Source organism: Epinephelus fuscoguttatus, linkage group LG17, assembly GCF_011397635.1.
Source record: "Epinephelus fuscoguttatus linkage group LG17, E.fuscoguttatus.final_Chr_v1".
In the NCBI taxonomy this organism is placed as follows: Eukaryota; Metazoa; Chordata; class Actinopteri; order Perciformes; family Serranidae; genus Epinephelus; species Epinephelus fuscoguttatus.
This window is the reverse complement of record NC_064768.1, coordinates 33,168,694-33,186,660: the sequence shown is the minus strand read 5'-3', so window position 1 is coordinate 33,186,660 and position 17,967 is coordinate 33,168,694. Positions and strand designations below refer to the sequence as shown.

Sequence of the window (17,967 nt, the reverse complement as noted above, 5' to 3'; positions counted from 1 at the left end):
ATGTCTTAAATTTCATCCTTAAAAGTTCAATAGTGGTAATGTTAGACTGTTCCCATCGTACACAGCTGCTTAAAAAAAAAAAAATCTAATTTTAATTCCGTGCCAACTTCCATTAATTTTAAACAATCGTAAACTGTGAAACTTCAATATTTCTTGGGATGGAACACAGTGTTTTGTACACGAGTGGACTGGATTTAACAACATGTCTCTGTTCCAAAATAAAAACACATACTGATAACAAAAAGTCTTAAGTAGCTCAGGCTGATGGCATTATATTGGCTATAACAACACTGTAGTTTCACTTAGTTTTGTGAACTCACCAGTGTCCCTGGTTCACCCATACCCATCGGTCCAGGGGGGCCTGGTCTTCCCTGGTTCCCCTTGTCACCCTAAAAGATAAAGCTTAAAGATTAGAGATAATCTGACATGTACTCAGGACACACACACTGACCTTCCTGCAGACACTGAAGTAGGAAAATGTTCTTTATTACATGAATTATCTAACTGAACACAGATTTACCTTGGGACCAGGGAACCCAATGCCGTTATCTCCTGGAGGTCCAGGTGCACCCCTCAGACCTCGGTCACCCTTTTAGGCGACAAAAAAGACACTTACAAATGTGCCTACAGCAGTTGTGAACAAACTTATTTACTTGACATGTTTGAAACGTGACTGCCAGTGTTCTTACTTTAGATCCAGGTGTCCCCTCTGGACCCTGGTCTCCAGATACTCCCCTGGATCCCTGAGACCAAGGGGAAGGTAAATACACATGAATGCATAAATAACATGAAAAGAATTCACTGATAAAAAGATAAACTCTTTACCAGCTAATCAGTATCCTAGGTATATTTGGACAGACAGACATTACTTTAAATGCTTTTTAATTCTCAGGGCTGCGCATGTTTTAATGTACCTGTTAATCATGCATGACACATATATTTGACGTTTAAAACATTGGGAACAAAGTGTGTGTGTGTGTGTGTGTGTGTGTGTGTGTGTGTGTGTGTGTGTGTGTGTGGCACTTGCTGGTGAAGTGTGACTGCCCTCTGCTGGACACTAAGAGGAGTGTGACTGAAGTGCGTGAGTGTTTCCTCCACGTGAAGCTCTGACACAGATTTCAACTTTAAATGTGATAAATCCACAGATATTCAACATCACATCATAAAAGAACAACTGAAATCAACCAAACATGCTCATGATTCATGTGACTGTAAAATAAAATTGTCAACACTGTCAAGGTTCCTATCTCATGGCCAATTTATTCATCTTAAGGGTTCATTTATTAAATGTTGTGAATAATTTGTAAAGTCATAATTCTGATGACATTTGCTTTTTCAGTTCTGGTGATATTTCAAAACAATCAGAGCTGTAAATGCATTATCATCTTGTGCATTACCTGCAATATCAGGCTTAAGGCTGACTGATAGATGACCTGACTTATGAAGTATGAAGTTATAAGTTTATTATTACATTAAATATTGGACATTTTAATTTAATACAATCTAAACTACTTTTTGCATTTTTGAGTTTGACCAGTTATGTTCACTTAAATCAAAGACCAGAGGTTGTTTTTTTTTTTGTTTTTTTTTACATTTATTGGGGGTTTAGGTCTTTTTTTCCCAATGTTTTGACCCTTTCTACTCTATAGATTTGGGAGACTGTGAGATGTAAACATTTAGAGTGGAAATTAGGAAAGGGATCAATATGAAGAATAAAATAGAAAGGAACAGAAGTCCTTTATTGTCATTGTACCAGTACAGTGACAATTTTTAAAAGCTACAACTGTACACAGTGCAAGTTAAAAGATTGAAACAAGTGACAACCCAGAAAAATACCTTGATTACATCACCAATAAATAAAAATAAAAATAATAAAGTAATAAAAGTAAAATAAATAATAACAAAAATGTGTTAAAATAATAAATAAATAATCAAAATAAATATGAAATGAAATATGAAATAAAATAAATTAAAATATAAAATAAATAATAAAAATGAATAAATAAATATTCTAAATACAAATAAATAAAACAAGTAGTAGTAATTCATTCATTTTAATTTTTTATTTTAATTTTTTTATTTGCTGTATTTAGCCTCGGAGCGCCGAAGAGAAGGCAGTTCACGATTTGCGCATCAGTTTAATGGTCTATCATTTTTAATGAATCACTAGCCAGGAGTGAACAAGACTGCAGAATACATCTGCTCAGCTGCAGTTAGGAACATTTAATTAGCATAAACTACATAATTACTAGAAAATAAATCTACAGTTGTCGGTGTTAGATTTGATTCCTTATATAGGTCTTTTTAATAACCAGCACAACAGAAAGGGCCACCAGTTACAAGGAGATTGTAAAGTAGGAAAGGCTCCAGGAAGTAGACAGTTAGCCACTGGACTCCTCAAACTAGACCAGTGGTTCTGAAACTATTTTGGCTTTAGTACTCTCTTTTCCTGAATTCTTGACTACGACACTTTGCTTAGAAAAGTGTAAAAAAGAAAAAAAAAAGTTCTTGGTATTTTAAATCTTATCATTATTATCAAAAAAAGAAATAAATGAATAAAAACCTGCAGTATTTTCATGATTTATTCTTATATTTTCCATTTTCAACTTTCTCTCCGTCCCTCCAGCAGTACCTTCACGTACCCCTAGGCATTTGCGTACCCCCATTTGAGAAACTGACATTGCTATTACAATACTTTACTGTACTGAGTAACTTTAGTGCTTTTGTACTGAAGCTCCAGGCAAAAGCATGCTTTGGAAAATGAAACGTAAAATAGATGTGATTTGTTGTAAATGTGCCAAAGCATGCACAAACACCAGCTGGTCCTTCAAACTGAGATCATTTCATAAATTGAAGGTGTAAAACAGACAAAAGATAAACTGACTTTTTCCAGCTGTTTAAGGACTGGTGGACACTGATACTGTGATGGTGTATACTCTGGTATTCCAGTTTTATGAATACATTTTGACAGTGTACGTAGGTACATTTCATGGGAACTGGAGACAGATCAGAAAGACGTGAAACCTAATGACACTGACGAAGGCTGCTGTTGTTCTACCGATGCTGAAGGGGGCAACAAGCATTTAAGAAGAGAGGGAATGGATAACATGTGCCCAAATCCTAATCCTCTGGGACAACGTCTGCTCAAAGACTACAACCAAACATTGCAAGCTTGGATTCCCCGCTTTGGAAAGGCTACATTAGGAGGGGGATAAGACCTAATCCACAGCTCACATTCCACAAGTGCAGAGCAGGAGATGGACTCAGAGTGTGTGGCTTTCACTGCAGCGCTGATTGTTCCAGCGCGGATGTGGGGGGACGCAGGAATCTTTCAATTTGACCACACACCCATTCAGGTATGAAGGTTCATACACAGAGAGGTCTCTTCAGTTTCTATATTAAAATTTGCCTTATTTGTGTGTGTTTATAGGTGCACTGCATGATGGGGATATCAGGCTTTTACATGACACATAAACATTAAAGGTCGTTGCCAATTAAATACGGAGCTGGAGTCAGGATACAGTTAGCCTAGCCTAGCATAAAGACAGGAAGCAAGGGGAAACAGCTAGCCTGGCTGTGTCTACCTCCAGGAAGTCCACGTTTGTTTCTACAGTAGCCCTGAACGAGTGACCAAACACTGGCTCTAGATAGAGCAATTCATGTTTTCATGTCTGCCACCATAGTAGAGACATTTTGTTCATGGGGGGACTTTCAGTTGGATACAGTCTGCAACCTCACTGACCAAAATTGACTCCTTGAATATTTCTGGACTCCACAATGATCACAGAATGTAACATTGGTGTTTAATGTGCCCAAAGACAAATTAAAAGTTCAAAGCTTCACCTGCTCTCCTCTGGTTCCTCTGGGGCCAGGAGGTCCAGCTGCACCCTGAGGACAGAAGCATCATCATATTTACAGACAGCTCTTGGCCACAGAAAAAAAAGTCATAATGTTGATTAAATAAATAAATAAATAAATAAATACTGAAACCTACTTGTTCTCCCTTTTTACCGGGGACACCACATTCACCCAGTTCTCCCTAGGAAATACAACCAGTAAAGATACAAGAGAGTTACTCTGAAAGCTGGACACTGAGCCAAGTCAAACTGTCTGACACTGCTCATAATGTCTGCAGGCTCTGCAGTCAAGTGCTGCAGGAAGAAGTCCAAAAATGGTCCTAAAAAGTAGCTCAATGAGACAAAACGTCATCAAGCTGAACACGGCTTCAGTCATGCATCTGCAGTGTAATTCATTTATAGTCTAACATTAACTTTTTACTTTTGGTGACTGCAGTGAAAAATCATAAAAGTGTTGTTGGCCACAGATCTTATTTTCTGCAACAAGCCAAAGCCCTCTGGAAAAATACTACTGGCTTTTTGTTGAGGGAACCAAATTGATGTTAATGTTCCGGGTTGGCCTACAAATACATGTCACCCCTGTGTAAATCACAGAGCACTTAAAAAGGCATAGCAACAATGTAGACATACTTTCTACCTGCATTTTGCAGTGGTGAGTTATCACGAATAAAAATTGTATTTTATATATGTCTGATATCAATAATTATAATAATGATGATAATAATACATACATACCTTCTCCCCTTTGCTGCCAGGTCGACCCTATAAAAAGGAAAATTTTAATTAAAATCATATATCAGACATCATGTTACTGTGGTAGAAAGTCACCAAACCAGCACCAAACAGCACTACTTAAAGTGACAGGAGATTTTATAGATGGCAAAAAGTTTTATATAATAAGAAAAATGGATTCTGTCCAGATTATGCTATAGATGGTTTTATTTGGCAAATTATATATAAGTTGTATTTACCTATGAAGTTAGTTAATTAACATTTCAGGATATAAATGTACTCCTCCAGAGTGAGAGAAAAAATAAAATACTTCCATCATGTCTGTGCGTTATCAGGAGGTGATCATTAGCTAACACAATGAATGGAAGCAGGAGGAAACTAACTGGCAAAATGTCATTACTTGGATGAAAACAGCTGGGCACAGTGATGTCTTAGTCTTGTCATCACTGTGAGGTTGTCAGAAGTTACATTGCAACTGAACAGTGACTTATAAAGCTGTGCTATAGCCGAAGATTGACCAAAAATGGATCAGATGTTGTTAGAGAGCTAGTGTGCTTGCCTCTCAGTTCCTGTACTTAATGTTGTAATGTTAATATTGATGGGCTTAAAAATAAAGCCAAAGCTGAGGTGCCAAAACTGCAGTTCCTCTAATGGCCACTTGAGGCTGGCTCCAGAAGCGAGTCAATCCCCAGAGACTCCAGTGTTTAAATGCCCAACTTTACAGCAGGATTTAACATGTTCACAGCCTGGTATGAAAAACTGTCTGGTATCTAAAGCTTATTTTCCTGATCATCACAACTGTATAGGGGGGAATTTTAGTCTTAAAATATCACATAATAAAGGGTGTGGCCACTTTGACAGGTGGGCGCTGTCATTAAAATGGCAACAATGGCAACATAACCATGGCGTAACCCCAGATTCACAGAGTATAGACATAGCTTATACCTTAGCTGTCACTGACAGTTTTCAGTTCATTAAAGGTAATTGCTACCCTGGAAATCCAGAGTTCTCGTGAGAGCACAATTTGAGTTTGCTCAGCGAGTCACTCTGGCAATCAGTAATGATGCTCATTACCCATGCCGTTGGGGCCGAGCTGCACCAATCACATCGTATCTGATATAGGCGGGCCAGAGGCGAGCTAAACAGATGACGACAGCGCTGTGACGACGAAGTCTGGAATCAGTCAGTAAACATTGCAAGGTGGCTACGGATGAACACCAGTTGTTTGAAACGGCTTTGGCCGCTACAATGAACGAGTTAGACTTGGCTTTTTCTCTAAAAGAGGAACAGAAGACGGCGCTCGAGTCTTTCCTTTGCAAGAAGGACGTTTTTGCTGTTTTGCCGACCGGATACAGCAAGAGTCTAATCTACCAGTTAGCTCTGCTGGTAGCTAAGAGTATACATCACCCCGTGTATTGTTCTGATTGGTCGTAGTGTTATCCAATTGCGTGCAGTGATATTTACAAATGCATGCTTGGTGCCGCCCCTTGAGTTGGGCCATTTTCATTACTCATTGCCAGACCCTTAATCTTTCTAGATTTCGGTCTGGATTTCCAGGCTAGGTAATTGCAACATTTTGGTCACCTAAAAAAAGTCTTGTTCAGTATTTGTTTCTATTAAAAGACCCTATAAGGAGTCAGACATTCAGTTTTTCCAGTAAATAGCCTACATTTTGTTTTACACTAGCAAAAATAAGTATTAGGAATAGTATCGACATAGTTAATCATAGATGAAAATGCAAGGTGCTAACTAAGATAGCAGCTAGCTTAAAGGGTATCTCCACTATTGTCCAAATATGGTCACTGCTGGCTCCAAAAAAAAAACCCAAAGTGGCGATGGCCAAAGTGCCAAACTCGAGGCTATAGTATGGGAGTCTGCAAACCAAGGGGTGATGTCATGGTGGCTATTGGTTGCGTCCAATATTGTATGAGGTCTATGGTTTAACACTTTTAGCTCTGTCACTTCTGTTGTCATTGTTTAGCACTGTTAATGAAGTTAGCACAGTGAGCTGCTAGCCACCTCCATGTTGAGAACTGTCTCCAGACATCTCATACGCTCTGAATTTTGCATAAAGCTCCTTCAACATTGCCTGGTAAATTGTTAAATAGAATACATCATTTAACTGTACATCGTTTGAAGGGTAAAACATGAAGGAAAGGGTCAGTATAATCTGTTTGGAGCTCCTTCTATGCTCATCAACACAGAATACAAAAGAATACCATACTCAGATTTACAGGTTGACCCAAGGGAAGGCTGAGAAAAACATTCAATGATTACCTCAAGGCCCTCCATCCCTGGACGTCCATTAATGCCAGGTTCCCCCTACAGTGACCGAGCCCAGACAAAACAGCACATCAAACACCACTTCATGGATTCTTTCTGTTACCAGCGCTGGATTATGGAGACAATAGAGACTTACGCGAGATCCCTTTGGACCTGGAGCTCCATCAGACCCTGGCTCGCCTGGTTTCCCCTGGATGAAAGAAAAGGGAGAGATTGTGCCGAACGAGAATATTTGGGCCCCTTTTAGTTGGGACTCTGTGTGTGTATAGGCAAAGGTGAGATAGGGCATTCTGAGGGCGACCTGTCTGTAACCCCTGTCCAATATAAACCTCCACCTCAGTGCAGCAGGTTCTCAGATCTTCTCAGCCAGTGTGTTTGCATATGTTTAATCTTCCGTCGTTGACCTTTGCTTCTTTCCACGGGCCTCTCTACCAGTGAAAACAGCCCTTTCAGCTGGCCCCTGCACCACCTGCTACACTTACATTGTGGGAAACAATTCCTGCTCTTTCACATCTTTTTCCCTGTAGTGCTTTGGAGGCACGCCAGACGCACCTGCTGGGGGGAGGCCACCAGCCCTGGTACTGACTGAGGCTGGGAGAATCCCCCGCTATTCAGGGATAACAAGCCTCTGTGTGAGGCTTACTGGGCTCTGTGTGGCTGAGGAAGTGACTGCTAACCTGCAGCCAGCAGACACTACCACTGGTATCATTCATAGGAAAATGTCAGGGGGTACATTTGGTACAAAATACATTACAAAACATGTTTAAGTGGTGATGTAAATGAGCATACTATAGTATACTCACCGGGCTGCCAGGGTGACCCCTCTCCCCCCTCTCACACAGACAGGTCTTTGGCTGTGGGCACTGGAATAAAGACACCCAGAGGAAATGAAAATTCAAAATAAGATCTCTTCTTTGTCCAGTCTCTTTCTCCTAGACATAGCTGAGCTCAATATAACGCCAATATGACCATTTTCTCATACTTCTTGAATTCAGCTCCTGAAAAATAGCCTTCCTCTTGTCTCAGCCCGATACTGAGCCCAATTTAATTTAATTTCTCACTGCAGTCATCTATATTTTTCTGAACTACTACTGAGATAACAGTAAGATCTAAAAGAAAACTTGATTGAGCCTGCACAATTTCAGTGATCAAATTCAAGTCTCGACTTAGTGTATTTTATCTGTTCTCTGAGTTGAGAAACCTCTGTGCACAGCAAAAGAACTCCTTCTGCTTTATTCCTTCGCTCCTTATTACTATGAGGAGAAACAGTTCAGAATTTAGTAATCTCCATATAACAAGCTGATTTATTTCTGATGAGACAAAAAAGACTATTGTGAGCAGCAAAATTATTCTCTGCACATTGGGAAAAGATAGAAAGACAACAGAATAATCAACAATGTGCTTTACATTTAAAGCAAAAGAGGAAAAAAATGAAACAGAAGAAACAACAAAGCAAAAATCCTGGCCATCAAAGGAAAACATTGTTCTTAATCATAATAAAAGAGAAAATGATCATGTGAGTTCAGGCTGGTATGATATCCGAATTTCACTACATCATTACTGTGGCCAAAAGAATTCACAATAACAATATAATTGCAGTATCTCCAGAAAATTTTAGATAATAGTAACATTAATGCTATCAGTCGAGCTCATCTTTACTCTGTTTTGCGTTCGTCTCTTTTTGGACACAAGAATTACACTTAAAATATAGAGAGGTAAAGAGGGAGACAGAAATTATTTTAGAGGTGCTGGATAATTAACATGATATCAGTACTTAATATTTCAAATAGCACTGTTATCGACAATACCGATACATCACAACACCCCTAATGTGAGTACATATTCATGATAGAGTTCACAGTACTTACCCCAGTTCTGACAATTGTGTTCTGAAAGGGGGAAAAAAGACAGTTAGACAGTTCATGATCCGATCCTACAGAAATCATAAACAATAAACTTTGTAGCAGGGATTCTCAGCTTGCTTTGCCCAGGGGCCACGCTTGCAAAACAACAGGGCCTAAACCTGTCGCAGCAGCCCTGCACAAGTCAGGTGCATGCAGGGGTGCTTCTAGGATTTGAGGACATTCAGAGCTTACCATGTTCTTCTGTTGGGAGGTTGGAGGGTCCTCCACTGACACTTTATTTATATTTAAAGTACAAAACAAAATCTCACTGTGAATCAGAATAATTCCATTGTCAATTAGAGATTAGTCAGAGGGCCACCCAGTACCCTATGGCAGGCCTCTATATGGCCCACAGGCCAAATGTTGAGTATCACTGCCTTAGAGATACTCTCCCAATCCCAAATGGATCCCTTACAGACTTGTTGACTCAAGCCCTAAGCCCTTACAGACCTAGGACCAATTCCATTTCTTCCCCTTAGCCCTTGTCTTGGACCTTCCCCTTGGTTTTGCGAGGTCACGTGAGGGGAAGTGGTGTCCCAATTCTCCGTCAGGTTAGCTCTTAACCTGATGGAGAACTGGGACACCAGTTCGTGAGGGGAACATTTGGCCTGTGGGCCATATAGAGGCCTGCCATAGGGTACTGGGTGGCCCTCTGACCAGTCTCTAATTGACAATGGAATTATTCTGATTCACAGTGAGATTTTGTTTTGTACTTTAAATATAAATAAAGTGTCAGTGGAGGACCCTCCAACCTCCCAACTTGAGAATGTACTGAAGACCTCTAACACAACCCTGACACAGACATGACTGACCAGTTCATTGAAGAGTCTGTCATCCAGCTGGCTGTCGGCAAGGCTGAGGACGTGCTGCTGTGGGGGGGCGCTGGCAATGGATCTCAGTTTTGTATTCATGGGACCGTCCCTAGGCACCTCCGACAGCCTGATGGTGAACATCCTGATGTTCTGCTGTTTGGCCTCAGCAGCAGCCGTCACAGCGCTGGGGCTGCGCGGGTGGTCCGTCCCATCTGTCATCAACAGTGCCACCCTCAGACTGTTGGAGGACGTCTCTCGGCCAAAAATCTGGGTAGCGTTGGTGATGGCGTAGGCGGAGTAGGTGCCGTGGCCAATGAAGGTCATGGAGGCCACCCGGCTCTGGAAGACGTCCAGGTCCTGCCAGTCTCTGAAGTTGTGCTCCACTGACACAGTGCTGCTGTACTGCAGAGCGGCCAGGCGCAGACGCAGACGCCAGCCGGCCGAGTGGAGCTTCATGAGCTTGGTGCTGAAGCGCAGGATGAAGTCCTTCTGACGCTCAAACAGCAGAGATTTGGCTTTTTCTGAGCTGTCCACGATGAACATGATCTCCACTGGGCAGATGAGGGCTGGACAGGAGCCAAAACACAACAGGCTTATATTCTGATACCAACCATTCAGAGAAGGTTCAAGCAGTTGGTGCTGAGGTATATGAAAACTTCTATAAATTATCTATTGATAGGTTTGATTTGATAGATATTCACTTTCTCTTACTACTTTTGGACATGAAATACTTGTGAAATACTCAAGACTCTGGTCCAGAACAAGATATCTTGACCATTACCTATTATTTGCTGTAAATAATCACGATGAACAGAGGATGATTCTGAATGGATTTCGTGAACTTTGGTAAACGTCTGATCTCTCATTTTATGCTACCACTGGGTTTAACTTTCGGTCAGTGACAAGACACCTTGAAAACTCATGAATGGATTTCCAATGGAACCTAACCAATGTTATCCAATCAAGGCAAAAAAAAGGCATACAGGGTATAACCACCTCTTTGTCTAGCTGTTTACAGTATACTCCATCATTCAGTGTTAGGTTAGTGCGGGGAGCAGTGAGAGTTGGCATTAGGGGAGTGTCTCTGGGACACCAGAGATCATTGTTCAGCCTCCTGGAGGTGTCGTGGGATCATCTAGCCAAAACAATGGTGAAAGGAGGTTCCCACCCGATGACCCCAAAGACGTGTTAGTTATCACTGCTCACTGGTCTGTATAGTTAAGCCTTGCCATAATAGCTTATCATAGGGCTTAGGGGGTTATCAACTCTGCAGCCAGTCGGTGTTACAGTGTATACATATACATATTCCTTTAAATCCCCTGAAAAGATCAACATTTTTAATTTGACTGACCTTTTTCTGCAATTACATGACACAAGAAATTGCTGCTTTTAGGTTATTTAACACCTCACATACACAAACACACTTAGTACTTAGAATGAATGCAAGACTTTGAGTTCAGATGATGAAACTTAAGACTTTCTATCAGTGACCGTAGGATAACATCTGCATGAGCACTGTATCTTTGGATGAGGTTATATACAGCACTAATACATGCCATGGCTGTTTATAACACTTACTTTTGGCCTCACTGATGATGACCTGGTTATCATCTCTCTGTCCTTTCCTCCTTCTGTTCTGGCATCTGGTTGGGCTCGACAGGGCCAGAGTAAGGATCAAAACCTTCAGGAGCCACCGCATGGTCATTGTTCGGTCCAGCTGCTCAGCCTGGGGAAATATAGAGGATATTTTAATTATGCTACTATGAGACTTACCAATGGACAGCATCAATCCTTTGACATGAGCCACAGAGCATCACTTAATCCCAGTCGGTCATGAGTAGTCATGATGTCACACGGACACAAGAGGGAGACAAGACTGCAGTGACTGCTCACGGAGGATTCCTTCAGCATCCTAGACAGGTTCACAGGTCACTCAGCTCAGCTCTCTGTTTCAGCTGAGGTCACACTTTATAATCACAGCTGCTGTTTGACATCATCACTACTACCTCTTCCTCTGTACCTACATCTGCTTCTACTAACTACAACTGCTGCACCTATCACCATGTTCTACTGCTTGAAGTAGTGTTACTATTATGAAGGCTCTTGAAACATCTACTGCTGCAACTAATACTGACACGACTGTGTTCCAGTGCTGCTTGTAATGACATGAATACTACTGCTGCTAGTAGGAGTTAGGGCAGGGCAGTGTATTGATGTTACATGGATAGCATATTGATAGTAGACAAGATATCGTCTTAGATATTGGATATTGTGATATATAAGTTTTGTCTTTTCCTGGGTTTAAAGGCTGCATTGCGGGAAAATGATGCAATTTTCTGAACTTATTATTTGCCTTTGTGTGTACATATTTTGTGAAAGCAATAACAGTCATTTCCATTAGGGCTGTAATGATTAATCGAGTAATCGATGACTAATCTACTATTAAATTAATTGGTGACTATTTTAGTCATCGACTAATCAGTTGAGTCATAGAAAAGTACTATAAAAGTACCCCAAAATACTCTTATTGCAGCTTCTTACGTTCAAATATTGGCAGCTTTACACACTCTCCCATGACGCTGAACTAAAACCCTTTGGCGTGAGTACGAAACAAGACATTAGATGACATAGTTTCGGGGTTTGGGAGACAGACCGACATTTTTCAACATTTTAACACATTTTTTGATAAAATGATTAGTCGTCTAATCGAAGAAATAATCAACAATGAAAATAATCGGTAGTTGCAGCCCTAATTGCCCTTCCAATATTGAGGTATTTGGTCATAAATATCGTCCTAGTGGTGGCTAATATATTATGATTGGACTATATGACAGCATAAACTGAGACAAACATTTATCCACCATCAGAGATTCTGGAAACACATTTACGCTGCAGTAACTACTCCTTAAATGTTTCTGCTTATGTGTGAGGTCACAGGGGAGGGTGTTGCAATCAATGAGCGGGACTGATTTATGGCAGTATTGGATCCTACAGGATTTTTGTGTTGATATGTTGAAGCACTTTGACATGTCAGGTACATAATCTGATGTATTACAGAAAGACATTCCTGTGTCGTTACATCATATATTCTCAGTTCTTTTTAACTGCTTTAACGCCACAACATATGCTGATACTGTGATATAAAATTACATAAACCATGATAGAGTGTCCTATGTATATTGCCCAACCCTAATCAAATACTGCAAGTACTGTTGATACATTTATTACAACAAGTGGGCTACCTTAAAAACAATTGCTAATGCTCGTGTCATTATTATTTATAGCTCTGATGTAATACTGTTACTGCTCTGCTGCACTACGGAAATACTTCTACAGCTCTGACTACCATAACCACTACTACTCCTGACTGTGATGATACTTAAACCAGTTTAGCAGTGGTAGTTTATTTTAAGTCATATCCATGTATGAAATGTGGTACACCAGTAAACTGCTGCTGCTGCTGCTACTAATGTCACAACTACTGCTTTATTAATAGTATGCCTGCTATACTAGCAATAACAACAACAATACAAAAATACTACTACTAATATGGGGCTGGTCTTTCAATGTTTATAGTTATCTTCAGTTGTCCCTGATAAATACACACACACATTGAAGGAGACACATTTTAAAATTAATTAGTTTCTGCATAAGTGTCTTTATAGATGACAGCATAAACTATTTCAAGATAAATTAAAACAAGGCTAAAAGTTTTAAATAAACAGCCTGTGTCCTTATCAGCATGTCAATGTTAATGTAAATGTATTCTAAAGTAAATGTATAAACATACCTGTTTGTGAATAGCACCAGAGCTCCGGGTTAATCCATCAGTGACATGAACAGGCGCTGCAGTGCTGTGTTTGAGGACTGTAGGCAGAGACAGCTCTCGAGTCAAACCTGCAGCAGCTCTGACGGTCACAGCACACCGGTGACAAGCCAGACACTTTACAACTCTCACTTCCTCTTACACCCTTCACAATAAACCTTTACTACAGTAACAAAGCAATTAACGGTTATTTTTGTACGTATTTAACACTTAGGATTGAAATGTATTTATTTTTGTTGATGTTGTGATTTATAATGTAACCAAGAGTATATTTAGAAATGCTTTTTGTAGTTTAGCATGATACTGACTGCTTTTATTTTGAAGGCAACTTGTTGTGGCAAACTGACTCAGCTGCAGCAGGTGTTCACTAATTAGTGATCGTGATTAAGTGAGCGGGAACTCAACACACCACTAACACCAGAAGCTCATTTTCTGCAGGTCAGCTTTATATTGACAAGTAGGTGAGTGAACTCCAGCAAGTATTTAGTAACTTTAGGAACAGCAACTGTAGTTAAATCATTTTTCTTTCCTCTGAGGGAATATATTTAATTCACTCCAGTCTTGTGCTGCTGGCTTTGATTTTTACTCATCAGCTAGTAAATGAAGGCACAAGGTTTAAGTGATTTTATTCTTCCTGGTCTCATGTTTGTTGGCAAAAATATACAATATCCAGTTAAAATACAGTGGGGGAAGAAGTATACAGATATTTTACTTATGGAAAAGCACCAATGCAAGTATATAAAAATATTTTTAATATAAATAAAAGCCCTGCAGTTACAATCCACAGAAGAAGCATAGAAGAAAGCTGTTATCACTGTAAAAGAATAAAGCTCAAGATAATTGGGTGTTCTGTTATTGTAAAGATAGAATTAATTCAAAATCCCTTTTCTCTACAAAGTTTTAAATGGTTTTGCCTCTCCTGATGTCACAGAGCTCCTGCCCCCATCCCACTGTCAGAGACCTAAAATCATCTGATCAAAGACTCCCATCTGTCACGAGATCCAGAAAGGGGACAGGCCTGTCTCTACAGCTGCTCTTGGGCTGGGCGATATGATATCATGATATTTTTTAACAGATACCTCGATGTAGATATTGTGACAATATTGCGGGGTTGACCATTGGTGCTTTCACAAAATAAACACCGATACACAATGAGATTTTTGACAAATAATCATCAGTAATATGGATATAATAGCTAAGTGGGAAAAGGCAAATAATAGGACTACAACAGTCTTTTGAGAGAGTTACATCACTTTACTGTAATGCAGCCTTTAATGCCTTCTATTGTGTTTTGTCTCATTTATTTTGTTCTGTTTTTCCTCTGTGTTTTGTGTGAAGTGCTATGAGGATAAAGTTGAGTTGAATTAGATTTCATTAGATGAAAAAAAAAATCTGAAGTGAACAGTTCTTTTAGCTGTAAAAAATGTAGTGGAGTAAAAAATACAACATTTGCCTCTCAAATAGATTTTAGTGGAAGTAGAAGACAACATGACATAAGAAGTTGTTATGGCTGATGCATTAGCAAACTGTGGCCCAATTACCAAGCAGTAACTTCCTGAGCTGAAAAATGAAGCCAATGTGGAGGAGCCAGAAACTGCAGTTCCTCAAATGTCCACTTGAGGCTGGCTCCAAAAGTGAGTCAATCCACATGGTCAGATCCACCTCTCGCTTCTCATGGTTTCACCCTCTCATCCAAATCCAAGACAGCAACGGCCAAAATGCCAAACTCGAGGCTTCAGAATGAGAGTCCACAACCCAATGGGTGACACCGCGCTGGCTATGTTAATTACTTTTATGGTCTATGCAAGTTACACATCAAGCAGATAAGGAGCAACATTAGCATTCATTTGGACTCATGTTTTGACCACATGATGAGTGTAAGTCCATTATTAACTCTCGTTTTTGCTCTGTTTTGGTCTCAACCAACTCCATAAAAAACATCTTGCTCTTAAGCTGCTAAATGCTTCGCTATAGTTAAAACAGCTGTCTGCTGTGGCTGAAACAAGGCTGATAAGAGCAGAGAGCGTGAACCACAACAGTAAAGCTGTGGGCTGTAAAACCAAACCTGAGGAGAACTGTAGCATTAGTAATAATTCTCTGAGAGTTCATCCCTTTTTACATTACATGTTAATATTCAGCCCTTTTCATGATGTTACGATGTCTCCATCGCAACTATTAATGCAGATGCAACCAATCACTGTGAATTTTGCTGCGTGAATTCTGCGTGACCTTGCAGTTTTGTCCAGTTAACTTCTGTGCAACTTGACCAATCACTGTAGGTACCCATGAGTTTCACCAGTCATTGCAGACCCCTGCATAACGTCACCAAACTCCTCCTTGTGGCTGTGAAGATACAAACAAGCGACAATGACGTTTCACATTTACAACAAAAATTACTGCTACTGCCATGCAGTTCCCCGATGTTCTGCAGGAAGGCTAGGGTAAACTGTTTTGCACTGCATGCAATGTTATGGTGGAAAACAGTTGAAAGTCACAAAAGATTGACACTTTTGTACTGCAGTATCACACCCAGAGAGAGATGACAGAGGTTTTTGTATCCAGATCTATTGCAGGCACTGAAAGAGTCAGGGTGAGTTAGATTAAATATTTTTCATTCTCACTGGAACAAGATGCCCTCAAATTTAAAGAGTTTTATATGTAAAAAAAATGTTACTATTTTAGTTTTCACTTGCTCTGGCAATTTCAATCCAAAAAAGAAAAAAAAAAATCTAAAAAAGCTGCCATGAAATACGACATTTTAGACCACAGTAATCCCCCCAAAAAATCCTGTAAAATCCTGGAGGGACTGATTAATTATTAATGAGTAGAGCAGCTTTAAGTACTTGCATTTGACTAAGTTTCTCTCCACCACTTTCAAAATAATATTTGTTAAAAATGAAATAAAAAACTGACTCAGAAGTCACCTACTATCCTGCAAAATGTACAACAGTGAGTAGGTGTTGATCCATAGAGGTTATTAAGACTATAAACCATCTCCTACTGGGAAGAAAACAGCACATCATGAGCCTCTGAGTCAAATACAATATAAGTATATACGTATATCCTCAAAATGACTTATAGGGTGAGGAAGACAGAACACGGAGTCTGGAGTTAGACTGAAATATGGTCTATTCACGGTGGGGGAGGGGGGAAAAGGAATATCTAGGATGTTTCAAACCTAATCTTTATGGAGTCGTATGCTCAGTGGCAACCTGAGAATGTTGAGCAGTTGACCTGGAGGATGTCGGTATGAGAAACTTCTATTAGCTGCTCCCATAATTCACACAGACAGGCTCAGATAAGGCCTCATGCCCAATTCTTTACATAAATCATCGGTATGTCTGAGACCTGCCGCTGCTCTCGCTAGTTACCAATCATTCAGTAAATATTACCTGGAACCTCAGAGAAAGCATTCCTCCAAAGAACCTGTACTTTTATAGCATGGTGGTTTGCTGCTGTTTAAATTAAACTGACCTCATACACATTTATAAACCTGTTTGATTAATAAGTGGTCAGTGTGTGTTCATGTCAAGTAAAAGGTTAGTAGGCTCAGGTGTGTTCACATCCAGGATTGGTTCATTGTTACCTGGAAGCCACAGTGAACCAACAGGATATGTAGTCAGAATTTGTCAGGCTGTGTGTCCCACCCTGAACTCACCACTGTGACAAATATAAAATCATAGTGGCATCTTGATGTCACACAGGAGCAAATACTTTTCAAAAAGATACTGTTAAATGCGTGCATCATGTTGTGCATATATGGAGAGGCAGCGGACAGGATGTGTGTGAAGACGCCAGCCCTGGGTGCCTGATGCTGCCGGCTGTATGGGAAGAGACTGGTGGTTATGCTGGCTGTGGCACACTGTCTGCAGACAGCTCTGTGCTAAGACAACACAGCCAGGCGGCAACAACACCAGTACCAGACTGGGAGTTTAGAGGGAGCTTCCTGCAGTTCAACATATTTTGATAAGACCAACGGGCTTTTTACAGCACACGGCTGCACGCCCAGACACTTTCTGGACACAAGCATGGCCATGTGGATCGCTGGAACGCTGCTAATGGTGGGCAGGAAATCTGCCACAGCCTCGCAGCTCCTACATGACTGATCCAGAAAACTAAATGAATGATAGCTGCTGCACGACAGTGAATCTGAGCTGGGGATTTTGAAGAAGAGGAGGAGGACAAATGAGAAATACAGGACGGTCTGTCAGCAGAACCAAAATTACCATTAAACCTTGGAATCATGTGTCTCTAATTCACACAGCACAGTGCTGGAGTAGGTTTTAGCATGTTTAGTCTGCATCACCCAGGACTCAGACTCACACCTATAGACACCAAGAGCAAGTGAAGAACCATATATCAGCTTCACACTGTGACTGCAACCACCAGGGTTGCATGAAAAGGCAGATTTCAAACTAGGGTCAAAAATGTAGTCGTCAAGACAAGATTCTGAGATTTTGTGTATCTCATCTAGATGTCTGTAATTTATTTTTACAAAGACTGATTGCTCTGTAAGTGACAAAGTTTGTTTAAAGGTGATCTTATTTCCGGTG

The 17,967-nt window shown here is 40.3% G+C and overlaps 1 protein-coding gene across 1 annotated transcript in view; it reads right to left on the bottom strand.

Annotated features, from left to right (window-relative positions):
* The window catches only part of col28a1a (collagen, type XXVIII, alpha 1a), a 34,692-nt gene extending 21,192 nt beyond the window's left edge, over positions 1 to 13,500 (bottom strand). The window contains exons 1-13 of the mRNA XM_049602784.1: positions 13,379 to 13,500; positions 11,167 to 11,314; positions 9,589 to 10,154; positions 8,741 to 8,761; positions 7,676 to 7,735; positions 7,009 to 7,062; positions 6,867 to 6,911; positions 4,593 to 4,619; positions 3,995 to 4,039; positions 3,844 to 3,888; positions 690 to 743; positions 521 to 589; positions 321 to 389 (exon numbers count right to left, since the gene is read on the bottom strand). Coding sequence (XP_049458741.1) covers positions 321 to 389; positions 521 to 589; positions 690 to 743; positions 3,844 to 3,888; positions 3,995 to 4,039; positions 4,593 to 4,619; positions 6,867 to 6,911; positions 7,009 to 7,062; positions 7,676 to 7,735; positions 8,741 to 8,761; positions 9,589 to 10,154; positions 11,167 to 11,293 — 1,182 coding nt within the window. The 5' untranslated portion in view covers positions 11,294 to 11,314; positions 13,379 to 13,500. The remainder of the gene's footprint in view (positions 1 to 320; positions 390 to 520; positions 590 to 689; positions 744 to 3,843; positions 3,889 to 3,994; positions 4,040 to 4,592; positions 4,620 to 6,866; positions 6,912 to 7,008; positions 7,063 to 7,675; positions 7,736 to 8,740; positions 8,762 to 9,588; positions 10,155 to 11,166; positions 11,315 to 13,378) is intronic.
* Positions 13,501 to 17,967: the final 4,467 nt, after the last annotated feature.